Source organism: Solea senegalensis, linkage group LG19 (assembly GCF_019176455.1).
Source record: "Solea senegalensis isolate Sse05_10M linkage group LG19, IFAPA_SoseM_1, whole genome shotgun sequence".
Classification (NCBI taxonomy): Eukaryota; Metazoa; Chordata; class Actinopteri; order Pleuronectiformes; family Soleidae; genus Solea; species Solea senegalensis.
Window position 1 is genome coordinate 13,982,896 of NC_058038.1, and position 15,681 is coordinate 13,998,576.

The window sequence follows — 15,681 nt, forward strand, 5'->3', positions numbered from 1 at the left end:
ATAGGTATAGTATGTCGTCCAAAATTGGTCAAAAAGTCATAGTATAGTATGTCATCCAAAATTGTTCAAAAAATCATAGTATAGTATGTCGTCCAAAATCACTCAAAAAAGTCATAGTATAATATGTCGTCCAAAAAACACTCAAAAAAAGTCCTAGTTTTGTATGTCTTCCAAAAAAGTGACAAAAAAGTCATGTTTTAGTATGCTGTCCAAAATTTGACTAAAAAAGCCATAGGTTAATATGTGTTCCATAATTTGACAAAAAAGTCATACTTTTTCTACTTTATATTGGATTTTCTTCCATTTTTCTTAATCTTATCATGGACATCATCCTTTTTTTATTATTGTTAAGCACCATGTGTGAAAGGTGCTATAATTATAAAAGTATCATTATTACTGTGCGATGTTTGAATCACGTACCTGTCCCTTCAACCAGAAGGAAAACCTTTGTGTCGCTGTGGATGAGGTCAGTGTTGTCCATCTCTCTGTAGCTCAGCTCCCACATGTAGAGTCCTGTGTCACTGTGCTCTAAGTGAGATATGGTTACGTTGACATGCAGGGAGTGCAGTCCTCCTCTGAACTGCATACGCCCCCTATGATCTGGTGAGAGCCTGACCTCACCGCCATCTGCCATAGAGAGCAGCGTGATCTGGTGCTGGACACCGCGGTGGTACAGGTGGAGGTGCGTCAGGCTACCCAGGTTCCGCTGGAGGGAGCAAGAGAGCTCCATGGACTGGTTCTCCATCAGACTCCTGAAGAGCACCTCTGCACAGGCTGGAGAAACAACATTTCAGGTGAAAGTACAGTTTGCCAATGTCTGTCTCTATCTACCAACTCACTTTATTTACCCTGCGTTTCCTGTAGAACAGAGGTGTCACAAACTTGCAGGCCACGTGCGGGCCCATCATCCATTTCGTACGGCCCACCACTCAACATCAAGTTATCGTTATTTGTGTATCTTTTAATTTAGCATCATGGATATTGTCTATTATGAACTATATTATGTATAATTCCAAACACTTTTATTTTGAAATTCTGTATCGAAAAAAATTTATTTGTAATATTGTCACAAATCTTATTATTGCAGTATCATTTAGCGGCCCCCTGGTCACCTAAGTTTGAGAACCCTGCTGTAGAACCATCAGCAGGTCAATGTTTAAAGTAGGGAAAGAACTCACCTCCTCCACTAAAGCTCAGTTTCCCACAGTCTCAATACACTCAATTAGTAAATACATTTTTGATTTACTAATTTAGTTTTCACTTTATTTGTATTTGTAGCCTGTTGTACTAATGTAAAATGTAAATAATGTAAATAAAAGGTATTTTTGCATTATTTTATTTTATCTCTTTACAAATGTTTTATTTATGTATTTTCTTTTCTTATCTTTATTCAGATTTAATTCATTTTTTTGCCTTTATTCAGATTTCATTTACCCTATTTATTAGTTGGATTGTATTAATATTTGACTTTTCATTTTTTGTTCAAAAAGATTGATTATTTAATTACAATTTAAAAGTGCTCAAATTTAAAATCTCACTTGTTTCCTCAACGCAGTACGGACATTTTAATTTGAGTTTTTAACATTTTTGTTTAAAAAAGGAAAGCAGAAAAATGTCTTCCTTTGGTCATACCCTACATCCACAGACGTCTACTCACTACTCACAAACTACTTTTCCTGCTTTAACTATAATATTTCAACAGGTTTAATAACCTAGAAAATTCAGAATTCTGTAAAAAGCTGCACAACTTAGATCATCATTGTTTATAAATCAGCTCAATCCTGACCTTCTTGAAAAAATAAATGATTTTGTCAGACAATAAAATGCTTTGAAATTCTATAAGTAGTGGTTTTGCTTACCTTTAGAGAGCTGGATGAAAAGGAAGGTGAACAACAAATCTGTCTTCATGGTCTTATTTTCCAGTTATAAAAGTGCAGCGAAGCATCAAAGCTGTAAGTCACAGTGTACTCCTCCTATTTCCTTCAGCTTCTTGTGAGACTCTGTGGACGAGCTCGCTCTATTTATTGTTCTTTCACCTCAAGACAGGAAGACAACCTCAAAGCTAGTGGCGTTAGAATCCTGTGGTTCTTGTATGTTCACAGTTCAGGTTTCAGAAATAAAAGCCCTCCCACACTGGTTACACACCTTTCAAATTTAATGTTTGACAAAAATGTACATTTGAAGCAAAAGACACAGCTACAGCTACATTCAGTGTCAGCAGATATCTAAGAACTTTTACTGCACTTCTAACAACATAAACTTAGATGAAATGGAACCCAGCAATCATTCATTTGGTCATTTACATGTATGATTTTCCTGCTGTGAGCTGTCAAATGTTTTAATGATTCTGCTGATGATTCTTTTAAATGTGAACAGAGAACGGCAACAGCTGTTGTTTTTTTAACTGGTTGACCGGGGGGGGGGCTTCCGTGTTTTTCTTTAAAATCAAATTTCAAAATTCCTTCCTTTTGTCTTGTCCCTTTTGAAATATAATTATACTCTACTCCATTACATTTCCTCGAACTATATTTGTTACTCGTTATGACCAAGTGAAATCAGAAGAAGAGTTGGTAATTGTCTGTATTTATAGAACTAGTCTTGATGAACTCCTTTACACTACAGTTTTGCCATTAAACCCATTCACACATCTTTCATAGACATGCACACACTTCAACATGGCGTCAAGTGTCTTGCTCAAGGACACATACAGACTAGCAGAGCCAGGTATTGAACCCACAACCTACCTCCTCACTTTTTTAATACCTTTACTTCTAAAACTTAAGTACATTTTATATCAGAAAATGACTTTGATACACTGTGCTACATTCAGAGTCATTTATATCACCTTTCTTCACCCTTCCGATGCTCCCTTTGAACTACAGGCCTGCATGCATTGTGCTGCTCCCCTGTGATTGGCTTAGATATTTGCAGTATCAGCATTGTCACTGCTGTATCCACTTGCGGGCTGATTGCAGGTTAAGTGTGTCCAGGTGCTCTGATGAGGCACCATTTAAAAAATACTCCACTCCTCTGTCACCTCTTCAGAACAAAGCTGTTACAGTCTGAGCCAGTGTGCTGCTGCAGTGTTAGTGACACCGATGGCACTCTTGTTGTTTGCGTTCCTCCTGTCGGGTGCATGTTTTGCTTTCCCACCAACACGTTACTCAGCACAGCATGCTTTGTTGAAGAGGCCTCCACTTGCACAGGAGCAGCAGAAGACTCTGGCTCAGGAACCGGAGCAGGTGAACACTGTCAGAGTGACCTGCCTCCCAGACTCACTGGAGATCGTGATCAAGGCCGACCTGTTTGGAATTGGAGCTCCTGTGGACGGTGACGAGCTTCGCCTGGGAGCAGAGTTTAATGACTTCTGCAGAGCTACAGCAGTGTCTTCAGGCGACGAGTACACCATTGTTGTTGGGTTAATGGACTGCGGCACCAAGCACTGGGTAATAAGTTACTGTGCTTCAAACGGAGCTATTGATTGATTGATCTTCCATGCTTAACATAAGCATTCTCCACAGATGACCGAAGACTCTCTGGTCTACACAAACCTCCTCATCTACTCTCCTGCAGCCTCTCCTGATGGCCTGATCCGGATGGACCAGGCTGTCATTCCGATTGAGTGTCATTATGAAAGGTGACTTTGCACAACTTCTCTTAAAGATACATGTGAACAAAACCCTAATAAATGCATGATTTCTGTTTCACAGGAAGTACAGTTTGTCCAGTTCTTCACTTACACCAACCTGGTTCCCGTTCATGTCGACTCAAGCTTCATTGGAAACCTTGACGTTTGACTTAAGAATTATGACAAGTCAGTTTTTGGGGGTTTTTTGTTGCACATGTGGGTTTTTATTGTTTCATTCTTTCCTTCTCACTGTGTTTTTGTGCAGGTGACTGGTTATATAAAAGGGGTTCGAATGTGTTTTTCCTTGGCGATGCCATCAACATTGAGGCCTCGGTCAGGGTTGGTTATCACATGGGGCTCCGTGTGTTTGTGAGCAGCTGTGTGGCCACACTCGACCCGGACTTGTACTCTGTTCCCAGATACGTCTTTGTTGAGCATGGGTAAGCAATTGTAGGCTGCAGTGGGACGTTAAAATGAGGAACATGACAAGTTTTAGAGCTGCAACAATTCAGTTTATTAATTGTTTGAGTGTTTTTAAATGAAAGCATGTTTTGAGTTGGAAAAACTGTTGGCCTAAAGAACAGCTAGAGGCAAGAACTACAAACTAAGTTTGGGCCAGGTCATCGTTGTCAGTGAAAGCTGGTTCTAAATTGACCTACCTGGTTAAATTCAATAAAGGTTTGCACATTGTTGGCTGACACTTACTAAGGTTTTTGCAGTTGGAGAAACTGTATACAGTATTTTGTTAAGGGTGGATTTAATGTCAAGCTTAAATGGACTAATATTTGAAATGGCAGCTGTATTTTAGCAATCTTCAAAACAATTTTTAAATGGCTGCCATTGGAACTGAAGGGTTTTTAAACTAGGACAAAACCCAAGATAAAAGGTGGAGGCAGAACTCGTATTCTCTGGATGTCTAATTTTGAGGCGTTATGAACAAGGCTGAGGTCTACTGTATTAAAGTGGCTGTATTTTAAAATATAAGCACATGGTGAAATGGCTGGCTGTTCTACCCACTTTGGAGTTTTGAGTCTGAATATAACAAATGCATTAATTTTATCAACTTGTACATGTAGTCATGAATTCTCCTCCCCTTCAGGTGCTTGGTTGACTCCCAGCTTCAAGGTTCACGGTCCAGCTTCTTGCCCAGGACACACGACGACAAGCTCCACATGGTCATCGACGCCTTTAGGTTTCATAATGAGGAGAGGGGACAGGTGATTAAGATCAACACAAGTCATCAGTATAATTTAAATTTAGTATAGTTTATGCAACTACCTCTACCCTTTTGACAGCTCTACATCACCTGTCAGCTGAATGCTGTACCCCTGAATGACGCAGAGGCCCCAAACAAGGCCTGCACTTCTATAAATGGAAGGCAAGTGTGGTCTATTGTGACATGTCAGAGGACGCAAGACGCCATGTGCTTAAAAGACTGTGAATGCTTCCCAGGTGGCGCTCGGCTGACGGTAATGACTTCCTGTGTGGACAATGTCAGAAGCCGAATGAAGCTGGACAAACTCCCAGTAAACCCAGCAGCCATGCCAAGTTTGGACCTCGTGGGTTTGCAAAACAAGATCATCAAGAATCATGGAAAAGTGGACTGAAGACTACAAAATGTAAGATTTCTTGGTTCTAGCAGATCACCATGTGACCTCAAACTAAAACCAGCCAATTTGCAATGAGTTTTTACCACTAGATGTCAGGCTTTGCACATGGTTTTAGACTTTGTGATGCTGGAGACCTGTGTCATGTCTTTGCTAGTGTGGCAACAAGAGGCGAGTGTGGGCCCAGTGCTGGTACTGCCAGCTAAACAGGATGTGCCTCTACCTGTGGAAGTGCTTCCTCTTAAAATGGGCAGACCAATCTATGGCAGCCAGTGGAGGAGTGGGATGAATAATAAATTTGGTAAGTTTAAAAAGAAGTAGCTGCTTTTGGCTGCAAATTGCTTGAAGGGGAAAAAAAAACAACTTAATTTTCCTTTTGTAGGTTTAAAGAAAGTACTGCTTCCAGCTCAAGCTACATTTGACCAGGTCTTGGAGAAGGATGACAAAAGTGAAACAGCTCTCACAGGTAAAATGTGACTTTAAAAGAAAATATAAACCTTTACCTTCTTACATGTAACTTTGTTTTATTACAGATGTAGAAAATGAAGTGTCTGCAGAAAACAAGTCTCCTGAGGTTGCACCGGAATCAAACGATTACACCACAGCAGCTCCCAGTGACGCCAACACTCCAGATAAACTGGCTTTGACTTCACCTTCAAACACAACTGCTGTGCAAACTAACCTTTCAGAATCCAATGACCCAAAAAGATAATAAACCATTTAAACACTAACTGTCTTGAGGTTTTTAATGCACATGTGTGGCTTTCTACACTTGCTTCTCTTGTAAAGCTGTCAATTAATCCATAGATTATCAAATTATCAAAAAAGAAGCAATTGCTGTTCAAAAGCCAGACTAAACCCTATGTATGGTTTCCACTACATAATAGTGGATTAAATTAAAATTTGGCTGAAAATCTTGAATATTGGAGGAATGGCTTTGGTTTTAAAGTAACTAGATTTAACTACTTTAACATGGTTGCATACCTACAGATTGAGTTGGTCATGTCATTTAGTATAACGGCTTTAAATCTGGTAACATTCGGAGTCTGGATCATGACTTCTCTGCAGAGCCTGCATTTGGGAATTAATGGCTTAATTTTCTCATTGAATTTAAGAACAATCACTTGTCTGAGGGTCATCAGCATTTGAGTGAAATTGATGACCTTTTTGGTAAATCAGAAGTCAAATCAAATTACACATTTCTCAAACCACAAAATATCAGATGGTAAATACCAGAGGTGGAAAGTAATGCATTGTTCACTCATGTTACTGTAAAAATAACTAGTAAAAGAGTAAAGATGTTGGCCTGAAATTAAAGAAAAAAAAGTAAAATTCACACACCGGAAACTTTGGCAGTGAATGATGACAATGTGTTTACATATTTTATTATGTCACGACTTTAAACACTATTCATGTAAGATTTGTCTCCCCTTAAGGTTTAAGAAGTTCAACTTAATAGACTTTTGGTGGCTCATTTACAAAGGCACTTCTTGAAAACATGCATTAAAATTCAGAAAACTGTTTCTTTGTGCCCAAGATATTTCAACACCAACGGTGCTAACAAATGGGCAATTCAAGCCAAAAAAGAGCTTTTTAAATATTCAAAGTGATTATTTAAAAGAAGAAAATAAAAGAAAAGAAAAAATTTGAGCATGAGAGCTTGTGAAAGTAATCTAGAGTTCAAAGTAATGTAGAGCTTAAGAGCAGCTTCGAGATGCATTCATAAACTTTCAGATGCACCAAATAAAAGGTAGTCATTGGATTGAAAACTTAACTTTAAATTAGTAGAATCATTGGACAATACCAGCTGTCATTCACATGGGTGTCCACTCATATGTGCCATAATTTATGGTCTATTTTCCTCAAAATGGGAACATAATTTACAAGACCAACATCACATGTCGTTGAAAAAGCAGACCACTAACTCCCATTTTACTGACATTATAAATCAAGTGAGAACTAGTAGAGTTGTCCCCTCCTATTCAATATATTTCCTTGTTGTCTTCAAGAGGAATCTGGAGGACTACCTATTTTTGTAAAATGTTTCAGATATGACCGTCTTACTCTGTGCTGATCGTGTATTAAAATAATTTAGACATGGATTTTAGGAGATCTAACAGCCTTTGTTAATGAGATTTTTCGATGTGTGTCCAGATGGATCCATTTTGTTAAAATTTTGATTCGACACAAACGGCAAACTGACTCAATATCTTGATACAATTCTGCCTGTACATCAACACAATGATTTGGAAATGAAACAATCAAAATGTGATTAGTGTGGACTCTCACCTTTCATTTGAGGAATTTACGAATTTGAATACATTTTTGTCCATATTTAGGGGCTCCAAAATAATATGACAAACTCAAATAAATGAAATGTTTGTTTTAATACTTGGCTGAAGATGCTTTTGTTCAATCAATCATATTTAAGACTGAGTCTACACTTTAATCACATCCTGATTAATTTCAAATTCATGGTGATGGTGCACAGAGGCAAAATTACAAGATATGTGTTCTTGTACATTTAGCTTTTGCATGGTTTTATTCCCTTAATGACAGTATAAACACAGCAGAGTGTTAATACATGTAAAGACATGCTGTTCTACCACTTTATCCTCCACATGAGGGTAGCACTGGTAACATAGACAAACAACCTTCCACTTCCACTTTTATCAAACACCCATATTCCAACCAGGTTGTGAACCCAGGTCTTCTTGCTCCAAAGGCTAACCACTACACCATCCTTGAATCAAAATTCCTCTACATGTTTCCAGATTTGACACTCTTGTTACCCCAAACAGTTTTCACCTATGTTTATCAATGACTAAAACAAAGAAATGGAGGGGAAACATCACAGACATGTTTGAGTTCAGGAACTAGTTTATTCAAAGATAAGAGCAGACAGTGATACAGCAATCACCCAAATAAATTCAGAGGACAGATCCGAAAACAAATATTCAAAATGATAATTTCTTCAGTTTTCAATTGGTGTATCATATGTAAAGAAAAATTATAAAAGAACTTTTCTGATCATAAGAGAAGCCTTATAAGCCCATACTTACTGAGGACCTCTTGTATACTGTAAATCTGTGGAATTATTAGATTTCATAGAAATTCTGCACAGCAAAGGTTATTATGAGAGTTTGATCACATTTGGCAGTAGATGCAGAAAGATGTGTTGCACACTTCACTGACTGAAAAGAATGAATGGCTGCCATTAATGTAAAAATTATTTAAGTGTTTTAAGGCTTTGTTTTTCAAAAAAAAAACCTTATCATGTAAGCACACAAAACACAAGTGGATGGAAATTAAAAGGATGGCAGTGGTACTTACAGCTTTAACAAACCTGTAACTGGCAGAGATTCTCCTTCATGTAAGAAGTTAATTCAAATGATCAAGTGAGGGAAGCTGATGAAACAAACAGGATTAAGTGGTAAAGCCATTTTTTTTTTTACAAGCAACGGAAGTCATTTGATGTACTGTATCAAGCTAAAACTTGACTTTGGACCAAGCCATCATTACCTGGGACTGTACACTGCAGTGAACTCTCAGTGAAGATCGGTTCAATGACAGACCTGGTATTAACCCCCGTCCGCGATGATCTGATCACATGTGGACAGAATTACCTTTAGATGTTCACATATGGTATTTAAATGTGTCATGATCTGGTGACACCCACCCTTTATTTAAATACACACCAATGTCATTAATGTTTGAGAACAAAATTGTTTTTAACTAGTCTGTACAAACGTTTATGTGTGTGTACTTGTATTTATATCTTTGTGAGGTAAAAAGAAAAACATGCAGACCTATCTTTGTGGAGACATTTTGTCTGGGCCCCACAACCTTAAGGGCTTTTTCAGGATTAAGACCTTAGAATTGGGTTGAGATTTTGGTAAGGGTTAGGCACTTAGTTGTGATGTTAAGATTAGTGTAAGGGGCTAAGGAATGCATTGTCTATGGTGTCCTCACTAAGATATAAAAACTAGTTTTGTGAGAGAAAGAGAAAAAAGGAAAAGGATTCAAACTAGTCAATTTCTATTTTTAACCATAGGAAAAAAAAAATGTGTTATGTTATTGTTATGCAATATGTTAATATTGCAGCTGTGGCTGTCATCCTTACTGAGGACAGACTGCGTCCATGCAGCTCAGACACAAGACCACATGCTTCCTAAAACCACTACTGAATGTGGTTTCTGTTACTCAGAATGGATGTTAATACCAGGTCTAAACAGGTTCGTAAGCTCTTAAGAAAAGATATAATCCACATGAGCAAACATGTCCAATGGAAATGGTACTTAAAGGCAACAACACAAACAAGGGCCTTCACCAAACTTGCTGCAAGTTTGGGGACATATAGATCCAACAGCATGTAAGCTGTGAGGGCCCCTGGTAATGAATGAAAAGACAAAAAATTATGAGACTTGCCTCAGGCTGAAACAGGGCTACACTGAGACAGGGCCTCAGACAGTCCCCCATGGTAATGCTACAGGGAGAAGAGAAATCTGGGTTTTAGCACTGTAGCCACTAGTGACCTGGATGACATGCAGCTGTACAGTGCACTCAGCATTTCATGGGCCAGTTTGCCAGTGCCATGTACAGTGCATCAGTGATATAAATTCAATGTACCACTTATGGTCACAAGAAAACATAGGAAAACGTACTTCTTCTACTGGCTTTCAGTGTTCAATCTTCAAGACAACAAAAACAGTGACTCTGTAGATTATTACTGAAGTACAAACCTGCTGTGTCGTCTATTTTCCCCCACATTTTATTACAATACAGTTTACAACAATACATGAACTAGTTCCACTACTTTGTCTTCATTAAATTATTAGCACAGAACATAATGAATACATAAGTCACTTGAAGCCCTCACCAAACAAAGTTGGGGACAAAAAGTCCAACAGCACTGTGTGCTGTGAAGGCCTCACTGATGAGCATAAAACAGAAAGGTTTTTACATAAACAACTTGCCTTGATAAAGGGTGGGTACTCCCCATGTAACTCCAGCGCCTTCACAACACTACGAACCATATCTATTACACTTCTACACACCTAAATGAAACATAAGGAAAAACACCACAGAACAGAAATGGTTTGAAACAACAGTTAATACTCTTGGTTAAGTGCAGAGTAAATTTTTCCCATGCGCTCAGTGATGCTTTTATAGCTCTTTTGTTTGGTGTTTATTCAGTGTCTCTTTCCTTAGAAGAATTAACAGTGTATTGTACTACAATACTAATTCTGGACATTAGAAAAGGGTTAAGTGTCCAAACCTATTGTAGAGAGGAAGGCAGGCTTCAGAAGCGGCCTCCAGAAGACATGACCGGGGGTCTATATCCAATGGGCGACCTTTGAGGGACTCCTTGGTAACCTGGGGGAAGCACAGGGGCGGCCGATCGGTACGGAGGTATTCCTCCTGGTATATAGCCTGGCATCCCCTGTGGTGGACCAACATACTGGCCTGCAACAACACAGGTTTGATGGCTTTCTGGTATGAATATTATTATTCAATATTCATTTGAACATAATATGTCAATCAGTTAATACAAGTTTTAAAAAACTGAAGAAATTAACCAAGGTCATTGAATGAATCTTGTTAGCTGTTTCTCTAAGCTCAATATTTCATTTTTCATTTCATTTCAAACTTTATTAGGGACAAATCTGGAGAGAGGTCCATAACACAACACAATAAAGTTGTGTTGTGCTGTGAACTCAGCATTATTCTCACTAGCTCTCATGTGCTGGAGTTTGCCCTATGACTAAATAATACTGATATGGAAACGTAATTTAAAGACTGTGGCGTAGGTTTGGCTGGACCGCTGATGATTTTGTTACCTCTGTGAGGGAAGTTTGAAAAAAATGCTCATCCCTAATGAGACAACAACCATCACAAGATGTTCAAGAGGCTGCTAATATAGCGAGAAATACAGCGTTATCCAAAGTTGCACAGGAAGTTAAAGCAATTATAAATGTACATAAAGTAACTATTAATGTTATCAATGTTTCAGCAACTAAAAAGGCCTAATAAATGATTTTTTCTGAACTAGAGATAAAGGTGTACATACTTGGTATTGGATGCCTCATAATAGGCTGCTGAGAAGATATCAAGCCCCCCATGGGACCCACTGATGGAGCAGAAGAAACAGTCACTTGGCCTTGATGGGGAATACAGCGCTGATACCTGGGCAACTGAGCTCGCAACTCTTCCTACAGGAAGCAAAAACAAGGAGGAATAATTTGACACTGATGTTTTGTAGCCTACACAAAATAGTAAAAGAGAATGAAGTCAAATTTGAACACTCATTTTAATTCTATTTTCTACATTGTAATCCTCACATGACTCAAATTCAGCAACTACTTACTGTTTAAAGTATATAGAGAGACTACTCCTGCCAGACTACTTACCAGTGACAAATCCTCATCTGGGTGGATCAACTTACTGGTTGCACTGGTGGTGGTGAGGGTGGCGGGCTTACTGGTCATAGCACAGGGAGGTTTGGAGACTGCACTGCTGCCAGCATTGGGGCTGACCACAGCTGCAGTGACCTGAGTGTAGGCAGGAAATGTGGGCTTTGCAAGGTCAGAGGAAGTAGAAGGGGGAGGATGAAGAGACCCTGACTCTGTCTGCTGACTCTGAAGGGGGAGGAAAACATATTAGAGAGATGCTGATTGAAGGCATTTAATTAAATACATACTGTACAATACATTACACCTGGTGTACATGTTGAGCCATACCATGAGGTTACTCCCATGACGGAAGTTGATATTTGGTTAATTTGGAGATAAAATGGATTTATCAGGACTGTCTCTTGAGTTTTTAAAATATCATAAAGTGACTCATTATTTGTGGGGGTTGTAATTACATTTAAATATAAGACAGACAAATAGTAAAATGGGTGACTTAGGTCATTTATCCTCTACAACATTTACCAATGCCACCACATTACAGGCTTTAATTGTGTCATGCAGCGGCAATTCATTTTTCCACTGCATAAAGATGATGGACGGATCAATGTAATTGTTATGGGGAGAGGAACTTTACATCCACAAATGTTTACTTTAGCAGACTAAGATGATCATATAATCCCCACCATGTTAATGGAAAGTCAGTGAATGGCAGTGTGGAAATATGGGAAAGTAACACACAAAAAAAAATCTTTAAGTAAATAAAACGAGCATGCGGTGCTTCAGGTGCCAAAGCGGTCCATCAAAAACAAGAAGTCAAATTTACAATTTAACATAAATCCAGTTTTTAAACATTTATTTCAGTTTCTACCCACATAAATACTTTATCATCTCTTGCTATAGTAGCCCCAAGCCACAGGCAAAATATTCGCAACTGTGTGCATGCCAATTGTAAAGCTGCAGGTTTTCAGAGTAGAGCTGACAGACAACTGCATACTTGTGTTGTGAAAGAGATCAGAGCTTTAGGAGAGGCAGACTTTGAGTCTGCACTCGGTGAACCAGCACTTTTACTTGCAACCCGACATCCCATCTGCAGCACAGAGAACAAGTTTAAAAAAAAAGAAAAAAGAAAAGCCTTTCAATTACAGGACTGTCTGGATAAAGATTCCTTTATATAAGCCTGTGTGATCACAAACGGCTAACCAAACGTCCCCTCATTCTGCAGGAGAGGGTAAAAAGTTCTGCTCTACTGTGTTCAGCAAGATAAAAAGTTTTTACCTGTCCAGCACTAGGGAACAGAGGTTTGGTGACATCAGGCTGGACTGAGGGAGTCATGGCAGCAGGAGCAGTAAGTCTGCTTAGCATGTTCACAGCAGGGGGAACCTGGGCCATGTGCGTGATGCCTGGACGGTGACTCACTGGAGGAGGCATGCCTGATATCAGCAAGAAATCAATATACTAAATAAGGGAAACTTGTGTCTGCAAATACATATAGCAAGCACTTTTTTTGAACATTGCAATATTCTTTCCTCTACACATTTGAGTTGACCATATGTGTGAGTATTAGAGTGAATAGTTGTTTGTCTCTAAATGTGGCCCTGTGATGGATTGGCAATCTGTCCAATCTCTCAGGTCTTGCGAGGCAGTCTTCCCACGCCCACACAACCCATGCGCAGTAACAACAATTAAAGGTACAAGACCAAGCACCACAACAACTCGCACCTGACACTCCAGCAGAGATTATGTCATTTCTGGTGCACACACCCTCGAGCCTGACATGCTGCGGCGAGAGTAAACTAACCTGAACACAGAGTCATAAGTGGTTCCCCAAGAAGCATAGTGGCAGGGTATTGGTTACCTGGTGGGATGCCTGGAATCATTGGAGGTATCCCTGAACCTGGAGGCATCATTCCACCCATTGGTATCATCCTGAATACATGGGGGGTGGGGGAACGTGTTCAAAAACAGGGAAAAGGTGGGGTTGGGATTAAAAACTGTAGTCTTGATTAATGGTGCCAAACATATACCCTGGAGGCATTCCATGGATTATAGGAGGCATTCCTGGCATCATTGGTGGCACACCTGACATCACTGGGGGGATTCCTAAAAAAAGAAGAGTCATTTTTACAAACGTAACTGTTACCACATAAAAGATAACAAAATACACTACCTGACCACTGAGATATAGCTATAGATAAAACTGACCATGTTTTTATTAAACAATTTATAGGTGGTGTTGTGAGGCTGTAGTTAACAATGATGTACTGGACTGAGAATTCCTGAATAATAAGACTATACTTAAATAAATACCTGTACAGCAATGCCAGTTGAACTGAACTTTATGGTCTTCATCATTTTAAAGCTGAGCTGTTGGACTTATAAAGAAGCAGGAAAGCATACTTTATGTAGCTTTACCACTCTATTCCTTATTAGTACAGGTTTTATAACACAAAATAAACTATATAACATTATTTCAGGTTAATGCAATACATATAGTATAAACGCAAATGCTCACTGAAGTCACATTTTTTTAGCTGTACAATCAGGGTAGATTAATAGAATAGCACAATAGCAATAGAGTAGCATTTTAAAGTATTCGATTCATAGCATGGTATAGTATTTAAGAATTGATAGATAAAAAGAATATCAAGATTATAAATAGATTTTAAATGGTTTCCAATTAAATCCCTTTGTTCCACCTGAGTAGCTGCCTGGTGGCATCAGTGGAGCTCCAGAGCAAGGAGGCATGCTGGGTTGAATCATGGGGGGGGTGTAGCCCGCCTGGAAGGAGGGACCAGGCTTATCATCTTCATCAAACTCATCAGAGTCATCCTGGCTCTGCTTTTTCTTCAGGGTCTCTAAATATAGGCAGTAGCACTGTCAGTCTTAAATCATAAAATACATATAGGTATTGATATAGGTATTAGTTATAACAATTTCCTATTACTTATTGAAGAAAAAACGAATAAAAAGATTTAGAAAACAGACGTGAGAGATGTATGCAGATACCTTGATTCTTCTGCTCCAGCACCCTTCTTCTCTCCTCCATGTCTTTCTCTGGAATACCCTCCATGCCATATATTTCTAATTCAATATCTGTCCTTCCAGGTATTGCATTGGGAACTCCATCAATCGTCTCTTTGTGTACCTGTGTAAAAAAAGTAAGAGATAGATTTTATTTCTGAACAAAATGTTTTGGGGGTTGTCATATGGATGATTGACACTCCCTAGGTAGATATGTAACCTAATAAAGAAACTTCAAGGTTCAATCATAGGTCCAAGCTTTAATGACACGACGCTCAACAAGCAGGTATACCTAATAAAGTGGCCAGTGAGTGTGCATTATCATCGTTTCCCCACCTGCATACAGTGGATTGCGAGCCCAGGTCCGGTGTACAACTTTTTGTGACAGATGTGGCACTTAAAATGTTTGGCCTTCTGGTGTTGAATGAGAATCTTCTCATCATCAAAATCCCTGTTACAATACCTGATGCTGATGTAAAGAAAAACAGTGATAATAATCGTTCTTTTGCACGTTTTTTTTTACAGAGTGGAAGGTAATGTAGCGTTAGTATCTTCAGATGTGTCTCAACTTCAATTATAAAAACAAACAATCTTAAAGCCTGTCGTGTTAGCATTGTGTAGCCTGCTGCTGCTATAAACTATACACAATTTATTCTGTTCACGTTAGCTTGAAGTCAGTGGCATCTTCATGGAGAATAAAAAAAACAGACATGCTAACGAGTAGAAAAGGATACCAACACCAAGGTTTCATTTGCTTTTTCTTCTTTCGTCCCATGGCTTTTTTAGCTTAACGCTTGAAAGTCCTGCAAAACAACAGCTGATGCTAATAGAGTTAACTGGAGCTAACAATCCAACTGACGGAAGGAAGATGGCGTCGAGACTAGACTGCGGCCCCACTGCGCCAACACATGGTCAAAGTTAGAATCACTTCTGTTACTCAGTGGGGTCCGTGTCCGTTTGAACATTTATAATATTACTTAAGTAAAAGTTTTAAAGTATATGGCATTTACTG

The 15,681-nt window shown here is 38.9% G+C and overlaps 2 protein-coding genes across 5 annotated transcripts; one reads left to right on the forward strand and one right to left on the reverse strand.

The window, feature by feature from the left end:
• Window positions 1–3,028: 3,028 nt before the first annotated feature.
• Window positions 3,029–5,966, forward strand: LOC122784864 (zona pellucida sperm-binding protein 3-like). The gene is made up of 10 exons (XM_044050263.1): window positions 3,029–3,446; window positions 3,522–3,637; window positions 3,711–3,814; window positions 3,894–4,068; window positions 4,728–4,845; window positions 4,924–5,006; window positions 5,081–5,247; window positions 5,393–5,536; window positions 5,618–5,701; window positions 5,769–5,966. Exons 1-10 carry the CDS (start codon window positions 3,099–3,101, stop codon window positions 5,945–5,947), a joined length of 1,518 nt encoding a protein of 505 aa, XP_043906198.1. The 5' UTR covers window positions 3,029–3,098; the 3' UTR covers window positions 5,948–5,966.
• Window positions 5,967–9,028: 3,062 nt separating this feature from the next.
• On the reverse strand, window positions 9,029–15,549 carry LOC122785530 (BUB3-interacting and GLEBS motif-containing protein ZNF207-like). 4 transcript variants are annotated; one of them, XM_044051366.1, is made up of 12 exons: window positions 15,404–15,549; window positions 15,006–15,132; window positions 14,655–14,793; window positions 14,345–14,503; window positions 13,673–13,748; window positions 13,504–13,574; window positions 12,924–13,078; window positions 12,643–12,735; window positions 11,646–11,873; window positions 11,306–11,447; window positions 10,514–10,701; window positions 9,029–9,721 (listed from the first exon to the last, which is right to left on the reverse strand). In XM_044051366.1, exons 1-11 carry the CDS (start codon window positions 15,442–15,444, stop codon window positions 10,538–10,540), a joined length of 1,395 nt encoding a protein of 464 aa, XP_043907301.1. In that variant the 5' UTR covers window positions 15,445–15,549; the 3' UTR covers window positions 9,029–9,721; window positions 10,514–10,537. The 4 variants fall into 4 exon arrangements, with proteins under 4 accessions (XP_043907301.1, XP_043907300.1, XP_043907299.1 ...); XM_044051365.1 differs by having other exon boundaries at window positions 9,029–10,292; XM_044051364.1 differs by having other exon boundaries at window positions 9,029–10,701.
• Between the last annotated feature and the right edge of the window lie 132 nt (window positions 15,550–15,681).

Coding starts and splice junctions, on each gene's coding strand:
- LOC122784864 (XM_044050263.1), top strand. CDS start 3,099: ATGGCACTCTTGTTGTTTGCGTTCCTCCTGTCGGGTGCATGTTTTGCT. Junction 5,007..5,080: donor TGCACTTCTATAAATGGAAG/GCAAGTGTGGTC, acceptor AATGCTTCCCAG/GTGGCGCTCGGCTGACGGTA. Junction 5,248..5,392: donor TGGACTGAAGACTACAAAAT/GTAAGATTTCTT, acceptor TGTCTTTGCTAG/TGTGGCAACAAGAGGCGAGT.
- LOC122785530 (XM_044051366.1), bottom strand. CDS start 15,444: ATGGGACGAAAGAAGAAAAAGCAAATGAAACCTTGGTGTTG. Junction 13,079..13,503: donor GATTCCAGGCATCCCACCAG/GTAACCAATACC, acceptor TGCTGATATCAG/GCATGCCTCCTCCAGTGAGT. Junction 12,736..12,923: donor TGTTCCCTAGTGCTGGACAG/GTAAAAACTTTT, acceptor TCTGTGCTGCAG/ATGGGATGTCGGGTTGCAAG.